The sequence below is a fragment of the Cnephaeus nilssonii genome, assembly GCF_951640355.1.
Source record: "Cnephaeus nilssonii genome assembly, chromosome: X".
Classification (NCBI taxonomy): Eukaryota; Metazoa; Chordata; class Mammalia; order Chiroptera; family Vespertilionidae; genus Cnephaeus; species Cnephaeus nilssonii.
The window spans coordinates 24,593,505-24,611,887 of NC_137071.1; the positions used below are offsets into that span (position 1 = coordinate 24,593,505).

The 18,383-nt window shown below is 41.3% G+C and overlaps 1 protein-coding gene across 1 annotated transcript in view; it reads left to right on the forward strand.

The window, feature by feature from the left end:
• The window catches only part of CFAP47 (cilia and flagella associated protein 47), a gene marked incomplete at both ends in the record, with an annotated part of 486,291 nt that overhangs the window by 286,626 nt on the left and 181,282 nt on the right, over positions 1-18,383 (forward strand). Inside the window, one exon of the mRNA XM_079765682.1 lies at positions 17,571-17,623. Coding sequence (XP_079621808.1) covers positions 17,571-17,623 — 53 coding nt within the window. The remainder of the gene's footprint in view (positions 1-17,570; positions 17,624-18,383) is intronic.

Genomic DNA, 18,383 nt, shown 5'->3' on the forward strand with positions numbered 1-18,383 from the left:
AAAATGAGGTTCAGACGTTTTAAATAACTTGTCTCCAGCTGTGCCAGTAACAGGTTCCAAGGAAGGGTGTCAAATCCTGTCCACCTGGCCCCAGAACTGGAGCTTCTTGCACCTCTGTACTGCCCTCTATGGTCTCCATCCTCTGGTCATCTGTGTATGAAAACTGACACAAAGAGGCCCAGTGTCACCTTATTTGACCTCAGCTGGGAACTTGTGTGACCAGTGACTGGAACATTTTGTCACTCTGCACATGTCTACAAACTGCTATTAAAGCACGTTGAATATTGATTTTGTGGTTACAAATCAATTTTAGCAAGGAGGTGAGTTTGCAAATAATGGAATTCATGGATAATGAGGATTGACTGTATTTAAGTTTATTCCACCTATGATATTGTTTTATGAGGTTTGTATTTAGTTTAGAATGAAATATTAACTTCTGAATAGAGAAGCAGCTTTTTTTTAAGTTAGATTGCTTTATATTTCTCATCCGTTAAACTACATTGACGCTTCAATATCCAAATTTGAACTGTGTGGGTTCACTTATATTGTTAAGTGTATTTTTAAAAATAAATATTGTTAAGTGTGTTTTCTCTTCCTTATGATTTTCTTAATTACATTTTCTTTTCTCTAGCTTACTTTATTGTAAGAACACAGTATATAACATATATAACACAAAATATATGTTAATCAATTGTCTATGCTATTGGGAAGGCTTTTGCTCAGAAGTCTATTAGTAGTTAAGTTTTTGTGGGAGTCAAAAGTTACATATGGATTTTCAACTGGCGGGGCGGGGGGGCACTGGCATTGGCACCCTAACTACCATGTTGTTCAAGATCAACTATCTATACTAATAAAAGAGTAAGATGAAAATTGACCATACCTTCGTGATGCCCACCAGCCAATCAGGAGTGGGTATGCAAATTAACCCAACAAAGATGGCAGGTTAATTTGCATATGTAGGCGCTGAGCTGCTGTGGGCTACAGTTGTTCTGCACCGCCCCCGCTGCTCTGGGCCTCTGGGCAGCATGGGAAGGCGGAAAGGCAGCTCCGGGCAGAGCGAAGGCGGTGCCGGCAGCAAGGGGAAGGAAGGCCCGTTCTTACACAAATCTTCTTGCATTGGGCCTCTAGTATAGAATAAATATTTAAAATAAAGTAGAATAAAAACAATGTTGCCAAGATTAATAAATGTCAGATGGAAAGAAAATGATGCAGATGTCTATTAATGAAATGCATTCATCTTTGTCTCTGTGTAATGCTTGAGGGCATCACTGTCATTCTTTTAGATGCATTAAAATCCCGAGAGGCAAGGATTTGGCCATGTTGATACCATAGGAATTCCCAATGTCAAAGTTATCAGAAACCGTGAAAGAGATTGTACAGATCTTGCTTCGATGAAAGTGAATATAGATTAGTTTTAAAAGTGAATTATACTTAAGCCAATAATTTTAGATTATAAGAATTGAATTTATTATAAAACATTTAATTTTTATTGATTTTTCTTTGAGAAAATTGTTAAAGAAAATTTCATTTTTGTTTTACTGCATTTGCTTTATTGAATGTTGATTTCATGCTTAACTAAGGCATTCAGAGTCATCCTTCACCTTTGTTGTGAACAATAAAATATGAATTAATCCATTAAACTGTAAGATAACATATTTATAGGTATCATAAGAATAGAATATTGTAGGCATTTTATGTTAATTTCTTTGTAGTATGAAATGCTAGTATTGCTAAAAAAAATAACATCAGGAAACATTTCTTCTAGATTTTAATCTTTTCAGTCCCTTGTTTCTTGATTAAGAAGCTGATTTGTGATCATAGATTTTGCCAGAATTACATTGAAATAATTTCTTCATATTAATTGCAAGTAATATTATAGTATTACATATTAAACTATAGCCAGGTCTCAAAGCATTGCTATAAGTATCTTGGAGCACAAGTAACTAAAAGTTGGATCAGTTTAATAAACAGCAAAATTGAGTAAAACATTTTGTTATGCTTCTCAAATAAAAAACAAAGTGTGATGAACAAGTATGGAAGGATATACCATTTAATTTTGGAAGGAAACTTTGGAAATGCTCCTTCAAAATAATTGCCATTTTAGGATGAAGTACAGCTTAAGAAATATGTCTACTGTAGTCTCAAATATTATTGATCATTCTTTCTCATATAGTTTCTTTCATTTGTATTTGTAATACTGTGCTTTCTTAGTTCTTCTCACAAGCCTTTCTGTGAGAAAAGAAACAAAGATGCAATGACTCTGAGTGTTGTGTCAGGGAGAACATAATCCAACATGAAGTTTTCAGGCTTCTGCAGATTGACTCTCAAAGAATAACGCAGAGCCATTGGTTTAAAGAATTGAGGGCTTACTGTGCACCTCTGTGAAGATTGTCTCCCACATTAAAGGCAAAGTTAGGACTTATAAAGGCAAAAGCCACACTATTTATCAAGGAGAAGGTCTGGTATTTGAGTTATTCCAGCATTGGCATGGGCTGAATGCTCATCCCCAAGTTTATATGTTGAGATGTGATAGAAGGATCTCAAGTTCACCAAAAGCCTGTTGTATTGTTCTGATAATTATTTTTTAATATACTTTCTTTTTTATTGAATAAATATTTATTGTTCAGATTATTACGATTGTTCCTCTTTTTCCCCCCATAGGTCCCCTCCACCAGGTTCCCACCCCACCACATGCCCTTAGCCCACCCCCACTGTCCTCGTCCATAGGTGTAAGATCTTTGTCCAATCTCTTCCTGCACCCCCACACCCCCTTCCTCCTGAGAATTGTCAGTCCACTCTCTTTCTATGCCCCTGATCCTATCTAATAAAAGAGTAATATGCAGATTGACCATCACTCCAACACACAATATGGCTGCCCTCATGTGGTCAAAGATCCTGCCCCCATGTGGACACAAGATGGCCACCACAAGATGGCCAGCAGGGGAGGGCAGTTGGGAGGCACCCAGCCTGCAAGGGAGCGCAGTTGAGAGGGACCAGGCCTGCAAGGGAGGGCAGTTGGAGGTGATCAACCCTGCAGGGGAGGGCAGTTAGGGGTGACCAGGCCAGCAAAGGAGGGAAGTTGGGGGCAAACAGACTGGCAGGGGAGCAGTTAGGCATCAATCAGGCTGGCAGCGGAGTGGTTAGGGGGTGATCAGGCTGGCAGGCAGAAGCAGTTAGGGGCAATCAGGAAGGCAGGCAGGCAAGCAGTTGGGAGCCAGTAGTCCTGGATTGTGAGAGGGATCCCAGATTGGAGAGGGTACAGGCTGGGCTGAGGGACACCCCCCCTCCGTGCACAAATTTTGTGCACCGGGCCTCTAGTTCTATTATATTCACCAGTTTATTCTGTTCTTCAGAATTTTTATTCACTTGATTTTTAGATTCACTTGTTGATAGATATGTATTTGTTGTCACTTTGTTGTTCATAATTTTTATCTTTACCTTTTCCTCCCTCTTCTTAGAGAATACCCTTCAGCATTTCATATAATACTGGTTTGGTGGTGATGAATTCCTTTAGCTTTTTCTTATCTATGAAGCTCTTTATCTGACCTTCAATTCTGAATGATAACTTTGCTGGGTAGAGTAATCTTGGTTGTAAGTTCTTGCTATTCATCACTTTGTATATTTCTTGCCATTCCCTTCTGGCCTGCATAGTTTCTGTTGAGAAATCAGCTGACAGTCGTATGGCTACTCCCTTGTAGGTAACTAACTGTTTTCCTCTTGCTGCTTTTAATATTCTCTCTTTGTCCCTTGGCATTTTAATTATGATGTGTCTTGGTGTGGTCCTCTTTAGATTCCTCTTGTTTGGGGTTCTCTGCACTTCTTGGACTTGTAAGTCTATTTCTTTCACCAAGTAGGGGAAGTTTTCCGTCATTATTTCTTCAAATATGTTTTCAATATCTTGCTCTCTCTCTTCTTCTGGCACACCCATAATTCGGATGTTGGTATACTTGAAGTTGTCCCAAAGGCTCCTTACACTATCTTCATACTTTTGGATTATTTTTTCTTTTTGCTTTTCTGGTTGGGTGTTTTTTGCTTCTTCGTATTTCAATTCTTTGACTTGATTCTTGGGATCCTCTAGTCTGCTGTTGGATCTCTGTATATTATTCTTTATTTCAGTCAGTGTATGCTTAATTTCTGATTGGTCCTTTTTCATATCCTTGCAGGTCTCACTAAATTTCTCAGAGGTTTCTAGAAGATTCTTTAGTAACCTTATAACTATGGTTTTGAACTCTATATCCAATCTTTTGCTTTCTTCCATTTCTTTCATTTGTGACATGTTTCTTTGTCTCCGCATTTTGGCTGCTTTCCTGTGTTTGTTTCTATGTACTGGTTAGCTGCTAAGTCTCCTTGAGTTGATAGATTGGCTTTTTGTGGTTGGTGTCCTATAGGGCCCAGTGGCTCAGCCTCCCAAGTCACCTGAGGTGGACGCTCTTGGTGCCCCCTTTTGTGGGCTGTTTGCACAGCCTTGTTGTAGTTAACCCTTGATTGCTATTGGTATCACTGGGAGGAATTGACCTCCAGGCCAGTTGGCTGTGATGACCAGCTGTGTCTACACTGGAAGATCTTTTGCGCAGGAGACACCCTTATGGGGCAATACTTGCTTCAGTAGGGCTTTGGTGCTCACTAAGTCTTCCCCTTGAGTGTGTCTCTTATGGATGTGAAGATTTGTAATCCAGTATGGTCTCACTCTGACCACTGGGTACACTTGCTCTTGGATCTCCAAAGAGGTGCAAGGTCAGCCACTGTCTGGTGCCGCCCAGCAGGAGCTACAGAGACATCTGCAGATTCCTCCTATTTGTATGGTGTTTAGAACTGCCCAGATGAGGCCCAGCTGTGAAGCAAGGCTGCTGCTGCTGCCAGGTAGTGGGCTTTCTTTTGGAATCTCTGGGGTTCTCTGACCCAGCTGCAGTTTGTTTTAGGCAAAAGGACAGGCCATTCATATGCAAAAGCCGATGCACACAGCTTGGGTGGGGTTGTAAATTGGGTAGTGCAGCGTCTCTGGAAATCACCAGGGCAGATCAAACAGCAATGACTGCCCTGAACTGGAGAAGTTCCTGGTTCTCAGTGTCCCGTGCCCTTGTGCAGGAACAATGATCGCTTGCGAGCACCTCTAAGAGTAAGCCACCCTTGCATTCCTGTCCCAATGCCAGACAGTCCAGTTTCTCCCCATATGTGCCTGGGTCCCCCATAATCTTGCCCGGAACTGGCGTTCAGAGCAAGTGGGAGCTTGTATCTCCCTCCCAGTTTAAAGAGCAGCACATCCAGGACCCAGCACTTTCTGTGCCTCCGCACCTTTTACCAATCTCAATGAGCTTTTTTTCACCTCTCTGGTTGTGGAACTTCCACTCAGCCAGCTTCCCAGGGTTTCTGGGTGGTAGTTGTTCTGCCTGCCGTTTAGTTGTGGTTTTGATGTGGTTGTGAGAGGCAGCAAGTATAGGTGATTATCTATGCCGCTATCTTGGTTTCTCTCTGTTCTAATAATTCTGATGAGATTTATTAGAAGCAGTTAATGTAACTTCTTCTTCTGGGATCCTGACTACTTGATATATAACACCTCCAGACTCCAGTTCATGGATCAGGCATATCTTTATTCACTTTCTCAAGGATCAGCTAAAATATCCAGAATTCCAACAATCAAATCCACTTTGCAGGCAGCCAAAAAGTGGAAGCATAAGGATAAGAGTGTGCCCTTTCTCTGTTAGGGAAACTTCCCAGAAATATCACACAGTACTTGTCCTTGTAGGCCTTTGGCCACATCATATAAAGTGAATGAACCTAGCTAGAAGGAAGACTGAGAAACTTCCCTTCTCTACATACACATCAAAATAAAGTGAGAATTTTTTAAGTGAGGAAAGGGCCAATGTTTATTGGGATTGGCAACTAACAATTTCCACCATGAGGAGACACAGAAGAGACTCACTTTAGCTCTAGATAGCACAAAGTTATCTAATATTTTATCAATCTGGCTTAATTGTCATAATGAGGTCTTTTGTTCTTTAAATGTCTTAATAAAATAATAGTTAATAATCTTATACATCCTGTTTTTCTTAAAGCTCTTCCTAATGTTTGTCTTGTATAGATTTGTAGGCAGATAAAATTTAAGAACATGCATTTTAAACTGTGACCAGAAAGGAAGTGTGGTATACTATCTCTGTGATTAACTTTAGTATGTAACAGACCATATAATAAGCATTACATTGTCTCAGTAAAACTCTGGTCTGCTCTCCAGGTTTAATTAGAAAGGTAACATAATGAGACAAGAAAAGGTTTTTAAAAATCTCCTTCAACTATCTGTATTTTTAGAGCTTTTTATAGATATCCTTATATTCCTTTTTATGCACATTGTAATATTACACTTCTATCGTAATGGTAATCTGATGGCATAAATATATATATATATATATATATATATATATATATATATATATATATATAATCTTTTCCAAGTGGTAGCATTAAGACCCAGTGAACAATTATTCTTATTCCTTTCCCTGCCACAAGTATTAGAGAAGTGCATATAGGATATCTGAGTGCACCCTCACCACCTAGGATGGGCATGTAATATGACCAATAAATGAACTATTGTGCTAATCCACTGAGATATGGGATTCTTATTGCAATATGATCTAGCTTATACTAACTAATACTCCTCCTCAGAGTCACTTCAGTCAGTATCTCCCAAAATAATAAATGTTGTCTTATCAAATGAGCAGCAAAGTGCTGACATTATCATTCAGGCGGTATAAAAACAATAGACTCACCTATCCTATCTAATAAAAGAGTAATATTAGATTAACCATACTCTGCTACACCCACAAGCCATGCCCACCAGCCAATCAGGAGCGAGTATGCAAATTAACCCAACCAAGATGGCTGCAGCCACAGAGTGAGCAGGAGGCTTGGGTTTCCCCGGCAATGGAGGAAGCCAAGCTTTCTGCACACCCTGGCAGGCCCAGGCCTCCACTCAAGGCTACAAAGTTTCAATTATAGAAGATAAATAAATCCCAATAAAAATGGTGGCAGCCACGGAGCTGGAGAGAGCAAGAGGCTTGAGTTGCCCCCAGCAATTGAGGAAGCCAAGCTTTCCACATACCCTGGCATGCCCAGGCCTCCACTCAAGGCTATAAAGTTTCAATTATAGAAGATAAATAAATCCCAACAATAATGGCTGTGGCTGCGGAGCAAGCAGGAGGCTTGGCTCTGCTCAAGGCTACAAAGTTTCAATTATAGAAGATAAATAAATCCCAGATACCAGGGCCTCCGCTTGGGTTGCCGGGGGGGGGGGGGGGGCGTGGCTGGCCTGCAAACCACCACAAGCCCCTCGCCCAGGCCGCCTCTATTCTATCTAATAAAAGAGTAATATGCAAATTGACCATAACTCCATCACACAAGATGGCTGCCCCCGTGTGGTCAAAGATCCTACCCCCATGTGGACACAAGATGGCCACCACAAGATGGCCAGCAGGGGAGGGCTTTTGGGAGGGACCAGGCCTGCAAGGAAGGGCAGTTGGGGGCGATCAAGCCTGCAGGGGTGGGCAGTTAGGTGTGACCAGGCTGGCAGAGAAGGGAAGTTGGGGGTGACCGGGCCTGCAGGGAAGGGCAGTTGTGGGGGACCCAGGCCTGCAGGGGAGAGCAGTTGGGGGGAACCAGGCCTGCAGGGGAGGGCAGTTAGGTTTGACCAGGCCTATACATGTGGGCAGTTAGGGGCAAACAGGCTGGCAGGGGAGCAGTTAGGCATCAATCAGGCTGGCAGGGGAGTGGTTAGGGGGTGATCAGGCTGGCAATCAAAAGTGGTTAGGGGCAATCATGAAGGCAGGCAGGCGGGCAGTTGGGAGCCAGCAGTCCTGGATTGTGAAAGGGATGTCCGACGGCCCGTTTAGGCCCGATCCTACCGGGATCGGGCCTAAAGGGGCAATCGGACATCCCTCGAGGGATCCCAGATTGAAGAGGGTGCAGGCTGGGCTGAGGGACACCCTCCCCCCCGTGTGTATGAATTTTGTGCACTGGGCCTCTAGTTAAAATATAAAAATGACTCTATAAACTGCTGTTATTAAGCAACAGATATGTATAAAACAATACCTTTAAAACTAAATGGAGATCAACTGAGGTCCAGCTGAGGGGACTCACATGAAGGAAGGACAGAAAACACCTGGAGACTAATAGGAAGTTGCAAGGTCATGAGAGCGGCTGTCCCTGCTCCCAGGGGTGGCTGGCCAAGAGTGAGGAAGGAGCTCTGGGCCACAGGAGGGTCTGTTCCCTCAGATAATTGATACCCGGAACCCACACTGGGCTCCACAACCTGGAGCACCAAAGCCAATACCCTTGGCCCAAGTAACATCTAACCTTGAAAGGCAGAAACGCTGCTGACTGCAGCAGAGTCAGGAACCTGAAGACTTGAGCTGGTCGGAGAGAAAGCCACAATTTTAACCCTAGAACACAGGAGTTTTCATTTGCAGCTACTCGCCCGAGGCTTTGGTGCAGGGAGGGAGGCCTGGAATTGAGGTGCCTAGAGAGGCTAGGGTGGGAAACATTGTGCGGAGATGTGGAAAAGCAGCAGTTGGGAGTCCTGCATTTGGTCATCTGCTCCCAAACTGAAATGGCCACTTTTCCTGAGAGAAGCTAATCACTCCCAATAACCAGAGCTCAGGAAAAAGAAACCCCTCTATAGGTGATACAGCCTGCCCCACCCTCAGGAGCCCTGCCTGCCACACCTTGCATTTTGAGCTTTTAAAACAAAGGGAAACAAAAGCAGAGGCCAATTTTATGGGTTTGAACAGTCTCAGGGAGCTTCAGTGACTGGATTTGGGGAGATGCCATCCACCCCACTATCCCTGGAACCTGACTGGACTAGGCAAGGGCAGAGTAATGTTTTGGGCCACTCACAGAGGAGTAGCTCTGGGACAGGGAAGCACACCCACCATATTCCCTGGAAGCTAAACCGCACCTCCCCCACCTAAAGCCCTTTCTGAAACAGACTTGAGTGATTAAGATTGACAGCTGGCTAACAGAGGAACCCTGAGAGTATAATGCTAAGCAAAATAAGCCAGTTAGAGAAAAACAAGTGTCACATGATCTCACTCATATGTGGAATGTAGTGAACAATATAAACTGATGAACAGAATAGATCCAGTGACTGGTCAAGTGGTTGACTGAATGGTCGACCAATTGGTCAGACACTTAGCATATTATGTTTTTATTATATAGGAGTATTGCTCTCTTTTCTCTTTCCTAATTCTCTCTTCTCTGGTGGTTGCTTTTGTTGTTGCTGTAGAGGTCTTTTGTATGTTTTTGTTTTGTTTATTTTGTTTTTCATTTTGTTGTATTGTATTTTATTCTCTTCTGTCAGCACCATCACACACAATAGCTCACACAACATAGTCAGCCAACCTGAAAGGAGATTCCATCAATGAATGGGACAATAACATTCAAGACACAACTACATCAGGAGAACCCAAATAACTCAAGCAAGGAGCTTTCCTAGAGCACTCAGCTCAGGATATCTAACAGACTGCACCACTGGGTCCCACAAAACACCTACTACAAAAGACCACCCCACAAAGTCAACAAGGCATAGCAGTTTGATCTAATACATAGAAACAAATACAAAGGGACAGCAAAAATGGTGAGACAAAGAAACAACTCCCAAATGAAAGAAAAGGAGGAATCATCAGAAAAGGAACTGAATGAAATGGAGGCAAGCAATTTGTCAGATAAAGAATTCAAAACAATGGTAATAAGGTTGCTTAAACAATTCAGTAAGCCTGAACCCTCACCCCTGCTGAAGGAGATCTCCTGCCCCCATGGCTGCTCAGCTTCACATGCCCAGCTCAAATCGGAACCCAAGTAACAGAGACTTGGCCGATAGCAGATGCTCTCTCACTGCAACAAGACTTGATGGAGATGTCTTGCACCCATGATCCGGGGAACTGGGGTCTAGGATATCTAAATCCAGCCTAGCACCAGGAATGCTCAGGGCCTACTCAAGAAGGCAAATAATCCTCTCCACTAATAATTACAGGGTAAAACAAGATGGTTGTAAGAGTATTAAATTTGACAGTAAAATAGTAGTCAAGTTTTCAGACTAATTTAAATTGGCCAATCAAAATAAGCAAATACTCTAGAAAAATCAATTGTACTGGACAAAAAAGCTGTTACTAAAGTGTTAACTAAAATTTTTATTGGTAGTTCATCTCATGGTAAAATTGCGTAACATATAATGAACCTAAAGCAGTCACATTTTAGTGCAAAAAAGTAAAATTTAAAAGCTATCAAGATTACAGCATAAAATTTCCAAAAGCCTCCCAATATTTAAACCAAAAAAGGGGGGACAGTAGAAGAATATCATGTAAGGAAAAATATCCTGCAAATAAATTACATCTAGAAAATTTTTACTTTAGAAAATTAACTTTCATTTGTAATGCTAACAGCAAGTCACCCAGGTAAAACATTCATGGTGTCAAAACAAGCCAAAGGAAAATCATTTGGGCAAAAAAATAAAAAAGGGTCGCAAGTCAAATTTATAGAAAATATTCCTTTATTAACTTTTGGTCGAGAATATGTTTGTATATTTTCAGAAAACAACTCAGACATGTGGATTCCTGCAACAGAGAGGAATTGACAGGAGTGCTCCAGCCATGAAGTCAGAAGAGAAACAGTCCAGAGATGGAAGACGCTGACGATGCCTTGCCATACTAGCAGTCAGCAGATTTGCGTCACTAAAGATTGCCCAGGACCAAACCAGAGAGGGTCGGACCTGCAATACCACCATTTGTCCACCATCCAGAACTGAAATATCATTGCTGTTATGAACACATAAACAACTGTTGGACATAGAAACCAGGACTCAAAAGAACTGTTGGCCCAGAAAGAAACTCACTATAGACTGATTCATTTGCCTCTCAGCATAACTATTATTGCTTGTCTCATTTTCAGTTCCTATAAGTGTATTCCTAGTATCACATGAGCTCACTCATCTAGGGGAAAAGATGAACAACATAGACTGAAGAACAAGAACAGCATTGATCAGACTGTCAGACCTCAGAGGGAAGGTAGGGGAGGGTGGGGACAAGGGAGATAGATCAACCAAAGGACTTATGTGCTTGCATATGAGCCTAACCAGTGATCACGGACAACAAGGGGAGGGGGCATGCGTGTGGGGGGGGGGTTGGGAAGGGAATGGGGGGAGGGGCTTGATGACAAATATGTGATACCTTAATCAACAAAGTAATTAAAAAAAACAACTTAATGAGAATTATCAGAGCAACTTAATGAGAATTATCAGAGCTACACCAACATGAAAAGAGCTGTTGAAACAATAAATGAGATCAGTTGGAAGTGAGGAATGACAGAGCTGAAATAAAGAAGACCCTGGCAGAATTCAACAGTAGACTAGAAGAAGCTGAGGACCAAATCAGCGAATTAGAAGATAAGGTAGAGAAAAACACCCATTTAGAGCAGCAAATGGAAAAAAAAACCACGTTTTTAAAGGAGGCGGAGATTTTAAGGGAGCTTTGGGACAACATGAAATATAACAACATTTGCATTATATGGGTAACAGAAGGTGAAGAATCTAAGAAAGGAATAGAGATCCTCTTTGAATAAATAATGGCAGATAAAATAAACCAGTCAGAGAAAGATAAATAACACATGATCTCACTCATACATGGACTTTAATGAACAAAATAAACTGATGAACAAAATAGATCAAGAGATATAGGCCCTAGCTGGTTTGGCTCAGTGGATAGAGTGTCCATCTGTGGACTAAAGGGTCCTGGGTTTGATTCCGGTCAAGGGCACATTCCTGGGTTGCAAGCTCGATCCCTAGTGGGAGTTGTGCAGGAGGCAGCCGATCAATGACTCATTCACATCATTGATATTTCTATCTCTCTCTCTATCCCTTCCTCTCTGAAATCAATAAAAAATATATTTTAAAAGAAAGAGAGAGAAACATGGAAGAGACTGATGAATTTCAGAGGGAATGAGGGGGTGCAGGGGATAGATTTATTGGGGAATTTAAATGCATATATGCATAGCCCATGGACACAGACAATAGAGTAATGGAAGCCTGAGAGGTTTGGGTACAGGTTGGAGGGGAGTCGATGGAAAAAACAAACAACAAAGGGGACATCTGCAAGATTTTTTTAAAAAGAAGAGAAAAAAGAATAGAAATAATGGCAGAAAATATCACCTGGTGAAGGAAAAAGTCACTCAAGTTCAGGAAATGCAGAGTCCCAGCCAAGATGAACTGCAAAATACCCACACCTAGGCACATAATAATTAAAATGGCAAACATTAAAGACAAAAAAGAATCTTAAAGACTGCAAGAGAGAGACAGGAAGTTACTACAAGGGATCTTCCATTAGACTGTCAGCTGATTTTTCAATATAAACCCCAGGCCAGAAGGGAGTGGCATGAAGTATACAAAGTATTGAAGAGCAAGGGTCTGAATCCAAGACTGTTCTATTTTTCTATATTTCTCTACTCAGATTTTCCTCACATAGGGTAGCAGAATGGATAAGAAAACATGACCCATATATATGCTGTCTACAAGAAACACACCTCAGAACAAAAGACTCACACAGAATGAAAGTGAAGGAGTGGGAAAAAATGTTCCCAGCAAATGTAAATGAAAAAAAATCTGGGGTAGCAATACAATTATCTGACAAAATAGATTTCAAAGTGAAGGCCATAACAAGAGACAATGAAGGCCACTTCATAATACTAAAGGGATTGCTACAACAAGAGGATATAACTCTGGTAAACATACATGCACCCAATAAAGAGAATTGACAGCAATATAATCTTAGCAGGGACTTTAACATACCACTGACATCCCTGGATAGATCTTCCAGGCAAAAAACTTAACAAGAAAACAGTGACTCTAAATGACACACTGGATCAGATGGATTTAATTGACATGTATAGGACATTTCACCCCAAAGCTACAGAATATACATTCTTCTCAAGTGCACATGGTCATACACAAAGATAGACCACATGTTGGGGCACAAAATAAGTCTCTCTACAAGTTCAAGAAGATTGAAATCATATCAGCATCTTCTCAAATCACAATGACAATTATGATAAATTAATAAAATAAAATCACTAACTTATGAAGTGAACAAAACCAAATGGTTTTACTGTGGGAAGATAATCCATCAGGATAAGCAAGAGAAGTTAAGACATTTTCATTCTAATTAAATTCAAAAGATTATCAGAAAGGATTAGGACAGGGGAGTGATTTTAGCCACACTTTAAAATTGCATGAGTGATCAGCAGTGCTCAGATATGAGCACTTTGTAAATAATTTCTTACAGTAATATGACTTGCTATTTTTTTCCAACAATATTGAATTATTTATCTTTCAATCAGTTCTTACCAAGTAGCATTGCAAGCACTGTTCTCAGTACTGGAAAAATATAGCAAAAAATAAATCCTTGTTCTGGTCTTCAAGGAGCCAACTATCAAGTAGAGACGGGGGAAACAATCTACACAAATGAAGGCAATTGTTTGGAGAGGAATGCATTCAGTAGTATATGTAATTTAAAAAGTGCTCTGTGAGCTAATTGGCAAGGAATATCAGTATCTAAATATTATAGGCATATTCCCAGGAGAAAGGCATTTAAAGAGAATAATGAGACATGAAACACTTTTTAAAGAACTTCTGGACACATGAATGATAGAATTAATCTAAAAATCAATCCTTTTATATTTTTCCCATGGTGCATAAAAACGTGACTTGGACTAGATAATTTGCTATTCGGTTTAGACACAGCCTTGAAGGCTGGCCCAGGTATAGCTTCATGACGGCTTATAATAAAGATCTTAATTCCCTACTGGGAAAGGATTCAATAACAAGTTATTCTTAGGGCTGATATATTCATTCCCTGAATAGAATCAATTTGATGCCATGTTGATCATTTTACTTGAAAAAAGAGCTGCATGCCACTACTTCAGAGGAAAAAGGAATATCATTCCTTCATACTTAAGTAGGTTCCACTCCCTGACTTTGGCCCACTCTTCAATTACCAGAACATATTCCACTGCTTAACCTATAGTATTGTATAATTTTAGCTTCTTTTGATTTATTTCTTCCTTAATACCAAGAGTTTAAACACGCTCTTTCTGCCATGGCTTCAACAATAATACTAGTAGATGAGCATCTAGGAAATGGATAGCATGAACCAAGGTGCAGGGAATAACAAAAAAGTGGATTGTTTTCTTTTCTGTCTTTGGAACATCCAAGATACTGGTTTTGTAAATAAGCTGAGTTTAGTTTATTACTGAATTTCTAAACTCAATGACATTGATTAGGTAGAATAGAATGTTCCTGAGCCATGTTATTTTATTAAATTGTTTTCTGATGTCTCTGAGTTAATCATGATAATTGTTAGCTTCATGAGTAAGTCAATAAAATTCTTAGATTTGCATTCTTTTATATCCATCTTTACCATAAAGATTATAGCTAACTCAATTTTGGGGAGTTTGAGAATCTCCTTTGAGGATGGGGTACCTCTTTGATTTATTCAAAAGGCACTTTCATTAGCTATTTTACAACTAAATAGGTAAAGGAAAGAAAAAGATGAAGCCCAAATTGCTCTGCTTTTCTATTCACTGTGAAAAAACATGACTGAAAGGTTAAACATTGCAAGTATTAAACAAAATAAGGTCTGGAGCTTATCTGAGGATTTTAATCAGGCATTCTACCCAGAGGTCGATTATCAAGTACATGGCAATGGAGCTCTACATTGAGAAATAAGCATTTTTTGATGATTTTTCCCCACTCTTTGTATAGTCTTCTTTATAATTGCTGCAATATTCATATATCATATCTATGATAGCCTTAAAGTGTCTATCAAATATTCAAATAATATAAAATATTAAATGTTCTCTACTTTTAAAAAAAGATATTACTTAAACTGCTACTCAGAATGCCTGTGAAGTAATAGCAAAACACAGAGTAATTACAAGATGTGGTAAATAACATTATTAAGAATGTGGTGCAGCCCGGCTGCCATTGCTCAGTGGTTGAGGGTCGACCGATGAACCAGGAGGTCACGGTTCGATTCCCAGTCAAGGCACATGCTCAGGTTGCGGGCTCAATCCCCAGTGTATGACATGCAGGAGGCAGCTGATCAATTATTCTCCCTCATCATTGATGTTTCTATCTCTCTCTCCCTCTCCCTTCCTCTCTGAAATACATAAAAACATAATTTTTAAAAAGTATGTGGTGCAATGAAAAAAAAGCATTTGAGAAATGGTATGGATATGGTTAGAAGAACTTTACTTAGAAATAGTCAATATATTTTTACAGTATCAAATTTAGGCAAAAGCAGATGATAACATGAGAAATAATGTTTGTTTTGTATTCTCAGAAAAAAATTCAGGCAAAGAATATCTGAGAGTCCAGATACTAATTAACAGCTTATTGAGTGAATTAATCATGAATACTAGCAGAAGAGCAATTTGGGGAAAATTGATGGGTTCTGGAAGAATGGAACATTTCAAGGGAGGCAGTTGCCTCAGGCTGTGATCTGCTAATTAATTTTCATAAATTCAAGCAGAGATTAAACAGTTGTCCACATCTACTTCTACTTTTATTGGGAAAGAAGCAAATGTTGAAGCGATAAGCTGAGGGAAGAGAATTTTTCAAGACATCAAGTTCTAGAACCACTTTTGGAGAGAGTATCTATATAATTAGGAGTTGAAATCACCTACTTTTGAGTCTCAGGATTTGGGTTATTATTATTATTATTATCATCATCAAATATTTGCTTCTCAACAGTGTTTAAAATTAAAAAGGAATTGTTTTTTATCAAATTTTAAAAAATAGTGGTGATTGTTAGTTTCCTTTTGGCATTTTTCTTATTTTTAAAATTTCTAAAACAATATACACTGAGTGGCCAGATTATGATCTCTGAACACATAATAATCTGGCCACTTAGTATATATTAGAGGCCCGGTACATGAATTCGTGCATGGATGGGGTCCGGCCAGCCTGGCCAGCAGGAGAGGACATGGGCGGTTGGCCGGCCTGCCTGCTCATCGAACTCCTGGTCGAGGGGACAATTTGCATATTAGCCTTTTATTATATAGACTAGAAGCCCGGTGCACGAAATTCGTGCACGGCAGGGGGTTGTCCCTCAGCCCAGCCTGTACCCTCTCCAATCTGGGACTCCTGGAGGGATGTCCGACTGCCCGTTTAGGCCCGATCCTGGTGGGATTGGGCCTAAACGGGCAGTCGGACATCCCTCTCACAATCCAGGACTGCTGGCTCCCAACTGCTTGCCTGCCTGCCTTCCTGATTGCCCCTAACCGCTTCTGCCTGCCAGCCTGATCACCCCCTAACCACTCCGCTGCCAGCCTGGTTGATGCTTAACTGCTCCCCTGCCAGCCTGTTTGCCCCCAACTTTCCTCCTCTGCCAGCCTGGTCACCCCTAACTGCCCTCTCCTGCAGGGTTGATCACCTCCAACTGCCCTCCTCTGCTGGCCTGGTCACCCCTAACTGCCTTCTCCTTCAGGGTTGATCACCTCCAACTTCCCTCCCTTGCAAGCCTGATCCCTCTCAACTGCCCTCCTTTGCAGGCCAGGTGCCTCCCAACTTCCCTCCCCTGCTGGCCATCTTGTAGTGGCCATCTTGTGTCCACATGGGGGCAGGATCTTTGACCACATGGGGGCAGCTATATTGTGTGTTGCAGTGATGATCAATCTGCATATTACTCTTTTATTAGATAAGATAGAGGCCTGGTGCACGGGTGGGGGCCAGCTGGTTTGCCCTGAAGGGTGTCCCGATCAGGGTGGGGTTCCCTTGGGGCGTGGGGCGGCCTGAGCGAGGGGCCTGTGGTGGTTTGCAGGCCGGCCACGCCCCCTGGCAACCCAAGCAGAGGCCCTGGTATCTGGGATTTATTTTCCTTCTACAATTGAAACTTGGTAGCCTGGAGCGGAGCCAAGCCTGCTGTTCCCTCCGGGACGGCAGCCATTTCTGTGGCAGTTAATTCACCTTCTACAATTGAAACTTTGTAGCCTTAAGCGGGTGGGCCTGGCCAGGGTGTGAGGAAAGCTTTCCTTCCCCTGTTGCCGCCGGCAACCCTGGCCTGCTCTCTCAAGCTCCATTCTGCCGCCATTTGTTTGAATTTGTTTACCTTCTATAATTGAAACTTTGTAGCTTGAGTGGAGATTTAGTCCTGCAACGGCTGGCAGAAAGCTTGGCTTGCTCTGTTACCTGGGAAACCTTGCTCTCTGTGGCTGTAGCCATCTTGGTTTGGGTTAATTTGCATACTTGCCCTGATTGGCTGGTGGGAGTGGCTTATGTAGCGGAGTGATGGTTAATTTGCATATTACCATTTTATTAGAGAAGATATACACTGAGTGGCCAGATTATTATGCATTCAGAGAGCATAATAATCTGGCCACTCAGTGTAAATGTTAAAATAATACATGAAAGAAATCTGTTTTCTTTGCACATCATATCGTATGTAGCCATAGTTTTAGGGATCTGTAAGATTAAATTAAGATAGATAATTGTTTTTGGTATGTGTTATTGATGGTGTTTTTCTATTCACTTATGACAGTGATTCTGGGAATAGCAATGAACAGGATACTGCCCCAAAAACCTTAAAAACCTGTGAGTACCTCAAATTAAAACCGTTATTGGTTTTCATGTATTATTCTTATTTTATGTACAGAACATACTATGAATTGAAACTATAGACAGAATGGCAAGCCCTGAGGATTGCAGGCTGAATGGGAACCTGAAGTGTTGGTATTCAGCCTTTTTATTACCCTTTGGTGAACTCTGCCCAAATCTTTTCCTTTCACTGCTGGGTTTCCTCACCCTTACAGTGAATGTATTTAGATAAATGACTTTTATGTTTCCTTGTGCCGGGCCAGCTCAGCCAAGGGTTCAGTGAGCCTGAGGGGCGGGGGGGGGGGGGGGGGGTGAAGGATTGAAGAAAAGACAGACAAAGAGAATAAGCTGGGTCTAGGTGGATCTCCTGTGCCTGGCTAAGGCCACAGAGAGATCCAGATGGAAAGCTGAGCCTTTATTTTATAGCCAGAGGTAAACAAGGCAGTGGTCACCATAGTTACAATTTCTTGTGAGTTTCACTTGTTTTTGCAGCACTTGCTGCACCTCCCACAGCCCATTAGCTACCCAGATAAGATCTAGGGAGTGTCATAATGTCAAGCTTAAATATGCTAAGAGGGCTGTGCTCTCTAAGCTGGGACTTGTTTGTGGCTTTGCCAACAGGTCAGTCCAAGGCTTAGCCCTATAGCCGCTCTCTATATCTCCTTTGGCTAATTCTGAACTGCTTAAGTCTATTTAGGTGACAGGTATCACCATGCTTAAAATTACTATAAGGTGAACACTGATTACTTTGTTTTAT